At 26.7% G+C, this 18527-nt stretch overlaps 1 protein-coding gene across 2 annotated transcripts in view; it reads left to right on the top strand.

The window, feature by feature from the left end:
• The window catches only part of LOC100204584 (transmembrane protein 209), a 56811-nt gene that overhangs the window by 20618 nt on the left and 17666 nt on the right, over positions 1–18527 (top strand). The window contains exons 5-9 of one of the 2 annotated variants that reach the window (XM_065818328.1): positions 3899–3981; positions 4058–4179; positions 10935–10957; positions 11359–11448; positions 15967–16127. In XM_065818328.1, the coding sequence (XP_065674400.1) occupies positions 3899–3981; positions 4058–4179; positions 10935–10957; positions 11359–11448; positions 15967–16127 (479 nt within the window). The remainder of the gene's footprint in view (positions 1–3898; positions 3982–4057; positions 4180–10934; positions 10958–11358; positions 11449–15966; positions 16128–18527) is intronic. The other variant, XM_065818329.1, reaches the window with a different exon arrangement.

Raw genomic sequence — 18527 nt, forward strand, 5'->3', positions numbered from 1 at the left:
GTGCAAAATGAGTTTAATCTTTCAATGCAGAGATTTTTATTTGACTCAATGATATGATTTCTTAAGTTAAAAATCTTGTGGCTGTGCTTGTCTGATACCATACAACAAAATTGGACATAAGCATTGATCCTCAGTTGGAGCAACCCTTCTTCCCTATATAAGTAACTCTCTTCCACTTTTCTAAACCTCTTCTATCATTTTAACAGACTTAGCTTGCTGTAAACAAGATTGTTTGTATTTTTAGTGAAATATTTTAGAAAAAATTTAATAAATATAATAAAATATTTATAAAATATAATAACCTTTTTGGCATAGAGATCATTTTTGCAACGGCAACAAAGTCCAGTGGGAAATGCATTTATATCAAAACTGAATCCTTCGTGCACATGAAGGATTCAGTTTTGATATAAATGCATTTCAGTTTTGATATAAATGCACAGATGGCATACTGCGAAGAGAGTAGTTGTTTGTTTTGTTATAGCAACAAAAACAAACTGAATCTCTGGACTCATGATTTTTTTCCTTGAAAGATGAGCCATTTGATATATAATATTTATCTACTTTTATTGTTATTTAAAATAAATGTTTATTAATTTAAAATGTTATAAAAAGTAGTTATAACTTTTACAAAATAAAATAAAAAAAATTTTTACAATATTTCTGAACAAGTCATCAACCGCTTTAAGAGCTTTATAAGTGAAACTATTTAAGATATTATATATTAAGTTAACTACATTTTGAAGACAAAAAAAATGAAATGTCACGTGGCTTTCTATGATTTTTGTAATAAAAGTAAGCTTAAATAATAAAATTAATATTGTTTTTTAAACGCTAATTTCTGGATTTCAGAAATTATCAATTTTTGACTAAGAATGTTTTCGATTTTATTTTCAACACATTCCAGCTCATACATATACATATTAATAGAATCTGAAGAAAAACCTCATATCTTTTGAAATTCAGCCTAAAACCCCTAGAATCAAGCAGCGCATTATTTGTAATGACGTTATTATATGATTTGTAATTTTCTATTCACGCCAATTTGAAAAATGCCCTTAAAAACTCAAAAAATGTAAAAATGTTGAACTTTAAATGAGTGGCGCGAGTATAAATAATCATCCAAAATAAAAAATAAAAAAATTTTATTAAGAAAACAGTACCATTTTATGACACTCGGCATATTAAAGTTTGTTTATGAGGGTCAAAATGGGATGGGCTAATATATATATATATATATATATATATATATATATATATATATATATATATATATATATATATATATATATATATATATTATATACTCATATATATGTATATTATATACTTAAATATATATTTTTTTCTTTGGTCTTGTTGAAATATTACATTCCAGTGAATTTTGATTTTGTCTGTCACAATCAACATAGGCTTATTTAACATCAAATAGCTTATTTAACCTGTTTCCAATTTTAACTGTCATTCAGTTCTGTGAGACTTGTTTTTCCCAATTTTAACATAAGATTTGCACAATATTTTTAGTTTAGCATTCCTTTTTTGTGCTGTTGGAACATTAGTAATGAATCAAATTTATACTATTTGGTAATAAATCAAATTTAAATAAATTAAAAAAACTTCGTCAATATTAAAATAGCTCTGTAAAAATTCCATATTGATTGTCTTTAAGTCATAAAAAAAGCAAATTAGGACAAGACCAACTGTAGGCAAACAGCTTGAACAATTTAGTTTATCTAGAACTGGTAATTGACAACTATTTGGGTACACATTAATGTCGCATCTTGTTTCACTAACTTTCTTCTATGACATTATGACTTTTTTTTTTTCCACAAAAAATGTTAGTTGTATATAACATTTATAATTAAATAAAATATCAACACTCTGTCACTACTAATCCAATTCATTGAAACTGAAACGAATTTTTTACTTAATGGGTATGATAATGAGTATGAGTATGACCTAATGTATGAGTATGACCAATAAAAACAAACACAGTTGTAAAAAAAAGTAAAATCAACACTATGCTAAATATTTTATCAAATTTAGTAGATTAGTTGATTTGGACAAGTTAATTGAGCTGTCACTAAATATTGGAATAGAGTCATAAAATTTTCCAGAGTTATTTTTTCATCAATTATTATCAATGGAACAACTAGCCAATTAACTTTTCAATTTTGTTTTTTTGAACTGTTCATATATATATATATATATATATATATATATATATATATATATATATATATATATATATATATATATATATATATATATATATATATATATATATATATATATATATATATATATATACATATAGATATATATACATATATATATATATATATGTATGTATATATATGTATATATATATATATATATATATATATATATATATATATATATATATATATATATATATATATATATATATATATATATATATATGTATATATATATATAAAGCATGTACACGAAATAAATGTGAAAGAATAAGCACATCATTTTTTTTCAGTGGTTATATTAAAATCTTTTAAATTGTTTTGTATTTTGTTTACAACGTGTTATGGTTTCAAAAAAATATGTTAGTTTTTGGTTTTAACTTGAAATTAGTTTTAAAAATGACAAAAGAAGAAGACATAAGAGAAATTATGCACAAGTATTTACAAAATCCTAATAGTAGCTACAATTCGATAGCAAAATCGTTGTAAATACATTCATACACTGTTAGTCATGTTATTCAACGTTTTTCTCAAACAAATTAATCAAACACAAATCTGGTGGTGGAAGAAAGGAAGGTTTTAAAGATATAAAACTAGTTAGAAAACTGGTTAACAGTTTTAAGAATAACCCAAGCCTTTCACTAAGGGAATGCGCAAAAATATATGGATTTTCTCATAGTTTTGTTGCAAAAGTTAGAAACAAACATGGTTTTCATTCTTTCAAAGCGTAAAAAGTGCCCAACCGTTCTGAAACTCGACAAAAAAAGTGCAAGAACCCACGGCAGAAAGTTGTATGACAATTTTATTTCTAAAAATTTCTGTATTATTGAAGACGATGAAACTTATATCAAGTACGATCATCAACAAATTCCTGGTGCTGTTTATTATATTGTCAAATATAGATGAAAAGCAGATAAGAAATTTAAATACACAAAACATGACAAGTTTGCTAAAAAAGCTTTGATTTGCAAGCTATTTGCAGTTGTCGCAAAAAATCAGCACCTTATATTTCTCAGTCCACACTTTCTGGTCAAATATATGTTAAAAAATGTTTACAAAAAATTACAGAATTGAGAGTTATTGAAAAGTACTGGGCTATTATTAAAAGAAAAATTAAAAAAACAAAAAAGCTTTGCAGAAACATTAAAGATATTAAAATATCATTTAAAAAAGCATCAAATAGTTTTGATTCTTATTCTATGCGCATGCTTATGGGTACCACTAAAGCAAAAGCTCGAAATTTTATTAGATTCCCACAGAAATAATTAATTTTTTTTTTTAAGCGTGTACACGAAACATTTATTTCGTGTACACGCTTTATGTAAATATATGTATATATATATGCGGTAGTGGTGTAGTAGTTAAGCGCTCGCTTCATAAGCAAGAAGTTTCGAATTTGATCCCCATCTTGTCCCTGGTAGTACTGTGCTTACCTTGTTTCTCTCTGCAGCGGCTTTGTTTGCCAAGTTACTTGTTATAGAGTTGAGAGAGAGTTATAACTACATTTAAGTAGCCTCCTCGTCTGTAGTGGCCTAGTCAATCTTGGGGAGGTGAATTAACATTAAAAAATATATAACTTATTTTGTGTTTACTACATAGCATTTACTACTTTCCTTAATAATATTATTAACTTTAATTAGATGCATTATGATATCAATAAATGTAATAAAATTCAAATGTAGGGAATTCTCCAAGTCGTTCTCAGTTTTCACCAAGTCGCACTCAATTTTCTCCTAGTAGAAATGTTAGTCAATCATATTCTTATGTAAGCATTGTAATTACTTTAATTAAGTTTAACTATTTGCTTTAAATTTTGTTAGTTGAAATTGTTTTAAATTTAGCCATACACAAGTACACCCTCTCCAAAAACTTTTCACGATAATAGTTCGCCAACAACTTTATTAAATAGCAGCAAATCTTCTCCAGCGGCACTTAACACAAGTGGAGCAAAAAAAACACCAAGGTTTAATTTGTTCTTTTTATTTGTTATAAAAGTGTTCTTATATATACTTTAGTTAAAAATAAAAATATACATAACCTGAATTTTTTTATTTATTAATGTTTAGTGTTATGTTTAAAAAAAAATTATAAAGTTCTCTTTGAATTTTTACAGCTATAAACAATTATGTTTAAGGTGGTGCAACACCAAAAAAACAAAGAAAATTTAAGTTTTTTTTGATTTTGTATAAAATGTATGTCAAATTTATTAAAGAACGTTTATCCAAAGTTTTAGAGCTAAATACTTTATTTATCTTAACATATGCATTTTATTAAGACAGTCTGTATCTTTTTTTCCTTAGGAATGCTAAGGCTAAATATTTAACTTAGTTGTTAGGGCATTTTTTCCTTGAAAAGAAGTCCAATTTTACTTCAGTTTTCAAGCTTTGCAAGCTTGATATCACTTCTATGTTTTCCAAACTTAAGTTCTGTTAAAAGTCATTGTTCTTAACCACTAAACATGCTTTATAACAACTAACATATTTAAAAGTTTTGTTTATTTTAGATTTAGGGTACTATTGTTTGTTTACTGTTTAGATTTGTAGTATATATATATATATATATATATATATATATATATATATATATATATATATATATATATATATATATATACATATGTATGTACATATTTAAATTGAATAAAGCCAATGCCAAATAAACAGAATAGTGCTAGAAAAAAGAGCAGGAAATGGAATGGTATCAAACCGTCTGAGTTTCTCAAACCAAAACCATCATGGTCATGAGATTTCTTGTGCTAGCTTAAGATAGTGATCAAGATCTATCAGATAAATAAATAGATCTCAGCTTTGATAAATGTTAATCTGGTGATTTTTTTATACTTATTAACTTTTTATTGTTGAAGATATTAATTGCACACATTGTTTGTCCGAACTGCTTTATTGGACAGTTGTTCATCAAAGATAGCATCAGTTCTTGCATGGGCTTTTGTTATATACTTGAGATGAAATGTGCAAAGTGTAACTTTTCTAAAAATTTTAGAACTTCAACGAAGTCAAAGAATTCTTCAAGCACAAAAAAGTGTTTTATTGATGCTGTTAAGAAAGATCATCTTTAGAATATTCATATGAGATCAAATTGCGAGCTGCCGTTGGATTGCAAAAAATAGGTGCTGGTAATGAGACGATGAAAACTTTTTCTACCTATATGAACATTTATTATTTGTTGCCTAATAAATATATTTTATTTATATATTTATAAATAAAATGGCTTTAATAAAAAAAAGAAAAGCCAAGAAGATGAGCAGGACGAATGCTTACATAGGAATACACAAAATGCTAACGAGGCACTTAGTGGACTTATTAAGGCCTGCGTACCAAAAAGTGTTTTTGTTTCCAAATCAACACTAGAAATGGGAACATATTCAGCTATTTTTTAAATATGGTGCTACCAATGTTATGGTTGTTTTGAAACATTTTTGGTTTACATGGTGTGGTATCAAGCGTTTCCGTAACTTCTAAAAATGAAAAAAAGATTAGTCAAATGAGATGGATGAAGTCGTCAAAAAAGGGAAAAATAAGAAAAATATAATAATAATTTTGTAAATAATATATTTAGAATTTTTAAAAGCTGTTTATCTCAACTTAAACTTCAAAACGCAGTTTCTCAAGTTAGCAATATCCGTTTGATTTGAAATTTTGCTCAAAGTACCTATTAAATTTATTTAACAGATGGATTTTGTTGATGATCTATAAATATTTTTTATTTGGAATCAGATCTCTCTAAAGTATCAACAAATTATTAAAATTTGGGGAATATCTACATATACACTCATAACTCGTCATTTAGTTTGGTATTTAAAAGATCTGTTAAATGGAATAAAATAGTATTAAGAGTAAGTGTACAAAATGTCAGGTTATAATATGATGGTTATCTTAAGATATGTTATTTTGAAATTTAGTCCAAAAATGCATTCTTTGATAGTTTTACCACCATTATGGTCTTAATGTTAACTAAAAAAAATTTTTTTTGTTGCTTTTTTTATTTAAATCTTTTGAGTAACCCACATTTAAAAGCATTTTTATTTTGTAAGTTTATTACAATTTTTTTTAATTTGGTGTTGTACCACCTTAAGGTAGCAAGAATTTTTTGGATAAAATAACACAGGTCTACAAAAAAAAACTTTTCTGTTGCATGAGATATTTAAACTGATTTTTATGTATTTTTTTTAATTCAGATTTGATTAAATTAATAATTTAATCAAATCTGAACTTTGTTTTTGTCAGCAAGCTCTAGTTTTTTCCAGTTTTTCAATTTTTTTAAAAAAAGGTTTTTTTAAATATTTTTATAAAAACTTGGTGACCAAAACAAAAAGTGGGCACCAAATACTGTATGCCATATTTGCAAAAAGAAACTTCAGTTTTTGTCAGATAATGAACAAAGCATGTCTGCTACAGAAATGGAAGAATTTATACCAGTTTTGGAAGGCTTCTCTAATGCGAGAAGTTTAAAATTGCCTCAGTGTTTTAATCAGATAAAGCTGAATGACTAAGTAGGCTTGGACAGGAATGGTGTGCGATCGCACGCTGTAACTGATCACGCTTTTAATTTATTTTCTTTACAATTTGACCACGGCGGTTTTGATGTTTTAAAAATTTGAATGCTATAAAAAAAAAATTTATATTATGAATAACTTTTAATCGTTAATCTTTTTAAAAATTTTTACTTTACAGGAAGGCTTTAAATAAAATAAAAAGTTAATTATTGTGATTGTTTAAAATGGTATAGTTGAGTTTACTGTGGGATAGTTGAGCAAGAAACCAGCACTGGATACAAAATGAATGGCCTATTCACAGCACTGAATGAACCCACTATTAGCAGAAGTAAAATAGTTTTTCCATCACTCCATCTCATTTCACAAAACAATTTATTAAATCACTGAAAACGGATGTTTGTCTTTGGTATGTAGTTATAACATTACTTGGTTTACCAATAAGCTAGAATTTTTGATTGGCCACAAATTCTCTACCTTATAAATGATAAAGAGTTTGTTAGAACAATGGATAGAAAAGAGAAAACCGCATAGTTGTTGTTTGTAGATTTTGTAAAAAAGTGTCTTAAAAGTAAAAAAGCAGAAAACTATGCAAATTTAATTAATAGAATGTTAAAATTCTTTGTGAGTTTGGATATAGAACAAATATATAGATAATATAGGATATATAGAGTATAAAACTTCATTCATTTTTTACGTTAAATTACTAAAAATAATTTTAAACATCTATATCTCTTAATACTTAGAAAAAGTCTTAATTTAATTAATCATCATTATCATAATCATCATCATCATCATCATCATCATCATCATCATCATCATCAGTATATTTCAGAGCTTGCACAAATTAGATATTTTTTATTATAATAAAACCCCATTTTTCCGCAAAATATAAAAATTAGATATTCAGCTGTTATCCATTTTTATTTTAATTTAAAAAAAAAAAAATATTCAAACTATACCCTAGCATTTATAAATGAGTTCAAATCTGCTTTAAAAGTACTTTAAAAGTTTGTCAACTAAACTTTGAAAACTAAAAAATTGTTTATTGCAAAAAATCAAAGTTAGCTTGCTGTAAAAGTCTGCTGTCAGCTTTGAATTCAGCATATCAAAATTAAGTAAGGCCAAGTGTCAACATTAATGCAATAAATTTTTTGTTGGCCTGTGTCATAAATACAGAAATAGTTGGATTTTGAAATTGATAAAAGTTTATCGATTGTATTACAAACAATTAAAATAAAAGATAAAACAATTTTAAAGACAAAATTTTTTTTTTTCAAAAAGGTTTATTTAATTTAATTTTTTGATAAATCATCAAAATCCAATACTTTGTCCATTTATTTTTGTTTTCTGAAAAAATGGAATTTCATTTTATGCACAAATCAAACTTTTTGAAATTTTTTTAATGAAATTTGATTAAATATAAGACAAAATGTACATAAATGTACGATAAGATAAATGTACATAAATAAACAGAATACTCATTTTGTTTTAGTGCAAAAAAATGCAAAAAAACTTGAAGAGTGACTATCTGTTAGTTTTTTTAAAGTAATTTTTTTCTTTTTTCTTGCTATCAAAGAATTTATAAAAATCAAGTAGAGAACTGTGAGAACCACCTCCCCTCCTCCCTTTCCCTCTTTCCCCTAGTTACAAATTGTCACATTTTACTAATCCCTTTTTCCATTAAAATTACTCAACAGTTTCATACTCCCCTCCCCTCAAATTTTTTTTTGTGGTTTTAAATACAATAATATTTTCAATTTTCTTAGCTGTTATTATTGATATTTTCAATTTTCTTAGTGTATCTAATGAATACATTTTAATACATGTAAATTTTATTTATATACAAATAAAAAGCCCACAAAAAAGCTATTATTTAATGCAGAAAATGTTAAAATTTTTTTACATGGCATATATCAACGTAGAGCTGCAGATGATTACATGTTTTGAGGCGCAGCTAACAAGTGTGAGGGGTCAACTCTTTTTAGAGAGCAAGTGAACAAAGTTTTGAATTTTGATGTTTTATTAAGAAATTAAATTAAATGAATAAACCATACATTGTTAAACTTACATTGGTTCTCATAAGACGTCCGAACCTTGATATTACTTTTAATCCTTTTAATGATTGGACCACTCCATATGTTTCCTTTACCAGTTCAAATGTTATTTTGTGCCCTTATTTTGGATTGAGGAGATTATTCTTATAAAAGAAATTTTTTTTTTTAATTTTTATTGCTGTTTTATGTAAAAGGAAATGTAAATAAAATGTTAAACCTAATTAATTTCATTATTAATTTATGAATTGTCTAAAATAATAAACATTTTGCCACAAGTCCTTTTTTTTAACATCAATTCTTTTGAGTATGCTGTTGATCAATTTTTGGCATGTTGATAGCAGAATAGCATCCCATGATGCTTTTACAACTTTCCAGTTTAGTTCTTTTAAGGCTTTTGTTTTGCTATCTCATCTTTTCATTTTCATTAAATTTTCTAATAGATTTAAATCTGAGAATTTTGTTGGCTAATCCAATTGTCTAATACCATTATTTTGGGACTTTTTCTGGGATAGAAGCCGTATGTTATGTATATAGATTGTCATGCTAAAATATCTAAAACAACAGCATGTTATCCTCAGCATGCAGAAGCATTAACATAAATATCAGCTATCATAGTGTCTGTTATAACAAAGCGAATAAAATCAAGACCAGATGATGTTAAACATCCCCACATCATAATGCTTCCACCATCAAATTTTACTGTTTCTTTAGTGTAATGTGGGTCAAACTCTTTCTTTGGTAGTCTGTGGACAAACTGCAGGTTTAAAAGTAAATATTAAAATGTGCAAATTTAATTTTACTTAAGTTGTAAATAACTAACTGAAATATTAGTATAATATGTTAGTAAACTGTAAAAAATTAACACTTATATAGTTTTAATAGAACACTTAGTTAGCTTACCTTGTTACAAAAAATACAGTAAAGTATTACTAATTGTATATATATATATATATATATATATATATATATATATATATATATATATATATATATATATATATATATATATATATATATATATATATATATATATATATATATATATATATATATATATATATATATATATATATATAAGGTGCATACAGTATTTGAGGACAAATTGATATTAAAAATTATTTATTCATATTTTTTGCAAAATTTATTGTAGTTCCATGAAATTTTTACATAATGTTAATTGACTCTTAGACTATATAATTATTCAATAAAATCCCCATTAGCGGCAACAATGGACTCAATCCGAAATCAGAAATGACTGAATGCTTAAAGGGGGTTTTGTGAACGATCTCTTCCACTTGTTTGGCAAATTGTGTATTTCTAGTAGTGTCCAAACATTCATCATGTCTTTTGCAACAGTTTCTTCATTGCCAGCTGATACTTCCAATTTACAACGAACCTTATGTACCAATGATTGGGTGCAGCTGAGAAAATTGGAGATTTCTAAATCGGTGTGTTTTGAGAAAATTGGAGATTTCTAAATTGGTGTGTGCATAAAGTGACGATAACTGCATGTCTTTTCATTTCTTGTGTTACATTATAGTCCTCCATCGATGATCTAAGAAAAAAAGAATTGTTCTCTATAAATTACAGCCACATATATGGATGTCCTCAAATACTGTATGCACCCTATATATATATATATATATATATATATATATATATATATATATATATATATATATATATATATATATATATATATATATATATATATATATATATATATATATATATATGTATGTATGTATATTTTAAATGCTGACATCTTCAATAGATTGTATTAGTAAAAATAATTTTTTTAAAAACTTCTTTTTATGGATTAACTTCTATTTGTTAAAAATATATTTATTTTTACAATATTTCGAGGGAATATAGATACCCTCGTTATCAAGTATATTAAAAACCGTTATAATAAAAAAAAAAACATATACATATATATACATATATATATATATATATATATATACACATGTACATATATGTTATAATATAATAATAAAAATAATATTAATATTATATATATTTATATATATGTATGTATATATATATACATATACATGTATATATATATATACACATGTACATATATGTTATAATACAATAATAATAAAAATAATATTTAGATACATTAGATACATATTTGGTTTTTAGATCTGGTTCTTTTTTGGGAAGAGGTAAATTTTATTTTACCTGTTTTTAAAATTGATTTTAATTGAAGTTTAAATTTGTTTTATTTGATAAACCTTATTGATTAAGTTGATGATTGGTTAACTTGATGATTGGTTAACTTGATGATTGGTTAACTTGATGATTGGTTAACTCGATGAATTTAATTGTTTGAATGAATGTAAAATGCTTAGCCTAATAGATCTAGATTTTCTTGGTTTGATTAAGTTTTTTTTTTATATACTTGTTAATATTTATAAATGTTTTGATGATGCGATTGGTTGAGTTTATAGATGTAACTTGTGAATTTAATCAGTTTCAATGCAGTATTTGTTTTATACATGCTTATTATTTACTCAGTTATTTGTCAGCCTTGTTATTTCTTATATAATGGATTTGTTATATTTAGCTAATATTTGTGAAGAAGAATTACTTGACTACGATGCTGTAGAAAAATATATTAATAAAGAGGAGATAACTGATCAAAGAACACGAAGAGGTAAATTATTTGAGTCTAATACTTCCTGTTATCAACTCCTACTTTTATTGACAGTTTTTTCGAAAGTATTTTTTAATTTTTTAAGTAATTGCTAAGTGCAAAAAAATGACATATCAAATATAGTGTCTTGTTTGACAGTTCAACAGACAGTGTTGTTCTTGAAAATGAAGTAGTTTATGCACTTTACTTTGATCCCAGTTGGTTGATCCTAGATCACAGCCAGTTGGTTCAGATTCAGTTAAAGTCAGAACTTCTTTGTTAAATATAAATCATTTAAGTTCTGGAAAAGCCTGCGGTGTTGTAAAAGTTTAAAAAGAATACTTCAGATGGCACTCCACTAAACAAAGGTGATCAAAGTAGTGTTAAAATTGTTCTTCACACACAAAAGCTCAGACAGCTTCATGAGTTGTATTCTTTTTTAAAAGAGGGAATGGATATGCTTGACAAAAGTTACAAGCCTTAAAAGGCTTCTGGAGCAAGATGAATTTTGTATAATGTTTTATATAATGTTATGGAGTCTTGATAAATGAGGTTGTGTATTACCCATCTTGAACATCCATCAATTTTAGCTCTCGACAGAGCTACAATGAATGGTTATCTTACAAAATGAAAAAAATGAAAAATGCCACTTTTGTTTGCTTTTTTATTAATTTAGTTGAGATTCCGTCAAATCTCTCCAAGTCTTTTCAGGATTATTAAGTCAATCAAGTTCAAGTCATGAACTGCAAAAAGCAAAGCAAAGGGAACTATTTGAAAAAAATTTACCAAGAGTTAAAGATTTCCTTTCACAAATTAAAAATAAAAATGACAAGCATTATTATTATGATATTGAACTTAAAAACTTTGAGGAGTTTAAAATCTTTAAACAAAAACTATTGAATACTTAAACATAGTTAGAGGTATACATTGTTTTTTACAAGCTATACATTCACTAAACTCTATTTTTTTAAATGTAATTTCTAATTGGCGTTGATGAAGTTTCCTGTTAAGTTTTTCAGATGATTTGCTTTATTTTTTGCACTTTAAAAATAATTTTCAAAATTATTCTAAAAATTTCTCTATCATCTCTTAAAATTATTTTTAGCTTTCGTCTTTGTTTGGTACCAATTTCAAATGTTTCAAATTGTTTGTATTTATTTACAATCACTCCTATAGTTGTAAATAGAATATTTGTTAGTTCAAGGGCAATATTTGTTAGTTCTATAAGAATCTCCTTGTTTAACCGAGCCTATAACCAGTTTTTGTTGAGCATTTCTTAAATGGGGGGGAGGGGGGTTGTTTTTTAAAAATAAAAATGTTATTTGTTTAAAATAATATTCTAGAAATAAAAATTCAATACAAAATAGACATTTTATAAATTAAAAAAACTCAAATAACAAGTTATCAATAAAACAGTTTTGGACGAATAATGTAAAGATTTTATATTAAACATAAATAGATAATAAGGATATAATAGGCCATAATAAATTAAAAATATTTTTGTTTCAGTTGTTTTTATTATTAATCAATTTAAAAACAAGTTTTTACAAAATAAAATGCATAAATTTCTTTGTGCATTTAAATTTTGTTCTCACGGTATATGTTAAATTTTGTTCTCACGGTATATGTTAAATTTTGTTCTCACGGTATATGTTGAATTTTGTTCTCACAGTATATGTTAAATTTTGTTCTCACGATGTATGTTAAATTTTGTTCTCACGGTATATGTTAAATTTTGTTATCACGGAATATGTTAAATTTTGTTCTCACGGTGTATGTTAAATTTTGTTCTCACGGTATATTTTAAATTTTGTTCTCACGTATATGTTAAATTTTGTTCTCACGGTATATGTAAAATTTTGTTCTCACAGTATATGTTAAATTTTGTTCTCACGGTATATGTAAAATTTTGTTCTCACGGTATATGTTAAATTATGTTCTCACGGTATATGTTGAATTTTGTTCTTACGGTATATGTTAAATTTTGTTATCACGGTATATGTTAAATTTTCATTAACCAATAGTTATTATTGTTTAAACAATATTATTTTTAACATAACATAATTTATAACAATATTAATTATAACAATATTTATATATTCTTTTTAATTATAACAATATTCATACATTCAACAATATTCAGCCATTTAGCTATTATTGGTTAAATATATTTAGCCTATTAAGTATTACTTTAAAGTATATAACAAAATGTTTTAAAGTATATAACAAATTGTTTTAAAGTATATAACAAAATGTTTTAAAGTATATAACAAAATGTTTTAAAGTATATAACAAAAAGTATTGTTTTAAGGAACTAATGTAAATCAAGTAACTAATTTGTCACAATCAATCTTTATTAAATTCTAAATAATCACTATCACTTTTTTGAATATAAATAAAACCATACTTATAACATTGATAATATATTTTTTTAAATTGTATTTTTAGGACCATTAAATATTCAACAACATATATCTAACTATATATAGTATTAGTTTAAAATTTAAATCAAATAGTTGATTAAACATGTTAAGAAATTTTAAAGCTTTTTTATTTTAACAAATTTTAAACATAAAGTTTAATTGCATGTTGATACATTTATAGTTAAGTTTTTAAATTAAAAAAAGAAAGAAAGGAAAAGATTATTATACTTATTAAATCATTGTTACTTTTTTTGCAGTAATTATTTTAGTTACATGGTAGGTTGTTACATTTTGTCAATATATAACTGTTTGTAACTTTCCTGTCTGTGAATAATATTCAGTTGTTGTTTTAAAATTGGTATTGGTTTATTATTATATAATTTTTTTATTAATCTTATATTTATTAGTTTATCATCATTATTATTATCATTGTTAGTTTTATTATTAGTACTATTTCATGATGTTTACTTTAGATTAGTTTTTAACTATTTGTAAATGAACTCATTTGTAAGATCTTTTGTCGAAATATATTGATTGATTATAACATCTTTCTTTTTTTTTAACATCTTTACTTTCAAAAAGAGTGAAAGCAACCGCTTTTAGAGTTGGAAGTTACTGGAAGACAAAAGATGAAGTTTACAGAGCAAGATACCAATTAACAGATGTCTTAAAAGATCAACCCTCGGAATTAGGAAAATTGAGGTCGGCAAGTTATTGCCGACCTCAATCTTTTATAGGTCGGCAAAAAAAATTGATACAAAGGTCTTACCGTAAAACATTGAAACAAGGTTGGCAATTTTTTGCCGACCTCAAACACTTTTAGGTTGGTATTGCCGAATGCCGATCCTAATTCCGAGGGTTGAAAGATGCGAGTTATATGAATCAGGAAAACAAGATGAAAGAAGTGAATTCTAAAGAACTGATGTTTGAGGAAAAAAACTAGACAAATAAGAAGTTTTGGAGCACTTAAGAACAGTTACATTAAAAGGATGAGACTTAATTGAATGATGAGTTTCACAAATGAATTTTAGTAGATGGCACAAGAGACGCTAGCTCTTTAGAGAAGTGCCCATTAAAGTATTTATAGAATAGAGAGAGCGAAGCAACATTGTGATGATGTGATAATGGTTAGAGGTTAGCTGCAATAGCAGGTTCAACTATGTTTACAATGTGTTTTTGCACTTTGTCTAAAAGAGAAAGGGTATCATTGTAAGATCTGCCACAGGTATGGCAGCAGTATTCCATACAAGGGCGGATTTGAGATTTACAGAGATATAGAATAGAATTCTAAGTGAGGCGATCAAGTGGCAAGCACGATGAGATGCAACCTTAGAAGATGCTAATTTTATGATTGATATGATATATGGTTTTCAAGAAAGATCGGAAGTAAAAGTTAATCCTAGAAGATTAAGGGTAGATGACTCACAGAATACATTACTGTTCATAAATATAGGATGATCTAGATATTTGCGACAACAATTAGCTGGAAAAAATTGAGTTTTATCTGAGTTAAAGTTCACCAGCCACTGAGAGCCCTATGCTGGGATAGAAGTGAGATACTTTTCAAGCTCAAATGCCCCCTCCAAGCAATCAGAGAGTGTTGGCTTCTTATCAAGACAATAATAAACGATAGTATCATCAGCAAACAATACCATCTTAGATGTGAGAATTTCTGGGAGATTGTTAATGTAAATTAAAAAGAGTATAGGGCCAAGGATAGAACCTTGAGGAACCCTTGAAGTTAAAGGATATGAAGAAGAGTGCTGTCCATCGAGGACAACTTTTATACTACGATTAGTAAGGAAGGATTCAATAATCTTAATGATGTAGCCTGATACACCATAAGAGGAGAGCTTATGGAGAAGATCAGCATACCAAACTTTATCAAAAGCTCCAGCAATATCTATGTTCCATATTTTGACATAGTTATGTTGAGTAAATAAACATGTTGACAAATTGCATTTTTTAATAAATAAATTTGTATTTTTGATATTTTGTTAAACTTTCAGTTTATTTAAAATAATATCCATTAATTTTTAATATACTTTAAAATGTTCAAATGAAAAAATACTTTTACTTACATTGGAATATAAAAAAAAATTTTTATATGCTCTAGCTCAACCTGAACCATCGAAGCAGTATTCAGCATGGTCATTTCAACGAGCAGCCTATGATTACTTACCTTCATTTGGAACATATCAGCTTGCTATTAAATCACAAACTCCGTCATCCAAAGATGATGATGTTAATATAGAAAGTCCATACAAGTTTGATGAGGTAATTTATTGCATTGGATATTAAACAAGTTTTAGGCAACTTACAGTTATTCCGAAATATAAGTTTTTATGCCAAAATTAAGTTAATTTGTGCCAAATTAAAAGTTCATTAAAGGTTAAGTAAAAGATAATTAATATTTGTAAGTTTACAGCTATATCTACTGTTAAACACGATTATTTGCACCAATCACATTAAAAATCTTTATTTTATCATTTCTTGAATTTGTACATTTCACTTAATTTCATTTATTTTGTTCATTTCATATATTCTATTTTTATAATAAAAAATTTATGTTTTAATTAAATAGAAAATATAGTTAAGTATAGTAGTTAAGATGGCAAGAGAATTAATAAATAGGGAAAAGATAGCAAATGAATTTAGTGATCTTTTTTAGCTTTCATATAACAGCACATTGATATTATGCACAAAAAAAAAGTCTGATTTAGAGGTTATTATTAACTCTTTCACTACCGCAAGCCCCTGGTAGTAGCTTTCGAGTATGCTTCATACTTTATTTTGTTTTGTACATAAATTTTCATTCTAGATACATATAATTTGTTTGTTCTTAAGGTTTAATTATTTCTCTATATAATTAACACGTTGGCTGCGAGTATACTTGTAGTGCTTATTTTTTTGTCAGTTATATTCAGAATAAAAAATGCTATAGAATTATTTTCGATTAAAAATATTTTATTTATTGAAATTTGATATCTAGCCTTGGCAATGAGAATGAAAGCCTTGGCAAAAATTAATCATTGCAGACTTTATGGCTTGGCAAAGAAATAAAGTATAATTCAAAAGATCTCAGCAGCGAACGTGTTTAGAATAGATAAGAGCCATTTTGTGTAATTATAAAAAGTAATCTTTTGACAAAGGTTTGAATCCACAGACAATTCTTTTATGTATCTCGATCTCCTTTATTTCAAGATTGCACTCTTTTTGATGTTATTTCTAATCAAATTGACCAAGCCCTTTTTCTTTATTCTTCAGCCATTATCGCTATTATTGGTGACTTTAATGCTCATCACCTGAATAACTCTGATGTCAAGTGTTTAGTGTTTAGTGTTTGGCTCTAGTGTCAGTGACTCTGCAGGCAATAAGGCCCACATCTTTTGCCTTTCTCAATCTCTAAAAAAAACTAGTCAACTTTCTAACTCACTTTCTAGACAATCTGAATCATTTATCTTCTCTACTCAACTTACGTCTTATTGGTGATCCTACTTGGTGCTCAGTTTCTCCACATTCACCTATGGTGCTTCTGATCACGGTTTGATCTCTCTAAAACTATTATCTCATTCTTCTTCTTCTTCATCATCAGAATCCCCCTATCATAGTAACTCTTACAACCACCTTAAAGCTGACTGGGACTCTTTTCATAATATTCTTTGTGATGGCCCTTGGGTAGAAATCTTTCATTTTACTGCTGACAAATGTGTTTCTTACAAAACTTCTTGGATTCAGGCTGGCATGAAATCTTTTATTCCCTCTTGACGATTCCCAGTCAAGCCTCACTCTTCTCCATAGTTTTCCTCACATTGTGCTGCTGTGATTTCCATCAAAATCATTACTTTCATATCTATCAGCAAAGCGATTCTCCAAAAAACAGACGTCTGTTTAGTACTGCTAGAAACCATTGTAAAAAGGTTTTGTCTAATGCCAAAGCCCGCTATTCTCAGGTCACGAAATCTCGTATTTCATCTAAAAAATCAGGCTCTCGTTACTGCTAGAGAATCTTTTACAGTATCTATAATAAGGGAAAATCTGTTATTCCACCTCTCTTGTATGGTTCAGATTTTGTCACCTCACCTAAAGACAAAGCTGAATTGATTGCTAAGAACTTCTCATCAATCTCTTGATTCCACTAGTCACGTTCTACCTGATATAGCCAATAAACAGGTTAATCCATTGCCTGATGTTCATATTACTTCAGCTTCTGTATCTTAAGTGGTTTCCTGTTTAGACTCTTCTACAGCTTGTGGTCCAGACAACATAACTGTTAGAGTCTTGCAGAAGTGTTCTCTGGAGCTGTTGTTTATACTTTCAAAACTATTTAACAAATGCCTATCAGAGTCTTGTTTTCCAGTCTGCTGGAAAGCTGCATCTGTTATCATTTTTTTCAAAAATTCTGGAGAGAGATCTGACACATCTAACTACCGCCACAGTTTTATTACTGTATCATAAGCAAGGTTTTTAAGTCTTTAAGTAACAAACACTTAATCCCACATCTTGAATCTAATAGCTTACTTTCTCATCATCAATATGGATTTTGATCTTCTCATTCTACTGCTGATTTGATAATTGTAATAACTGATAAGTTTTTTTAGACATCAGATTGATGTTGAGAGGTTAAGGCTATCGCTCTCAACATTTCTAAAGCTTTTAATAATGTTAATATAGTAT

The sequence above is a fragment of the Hydra vulgaris genome, chromosome 14 (genome assembly GCF_038396675.1).
Source record: "Hydra vulgaris chromosome 14, alternate assembly HydraT2T_AEP".
In the NCBI taxonomy this organism is placed as follows: Eukaryota; Metazoa; Cnidaria; class Hydrozoa; order Anthoathecata; family Hydridae; genus Hydra; species Hydra vulgaris.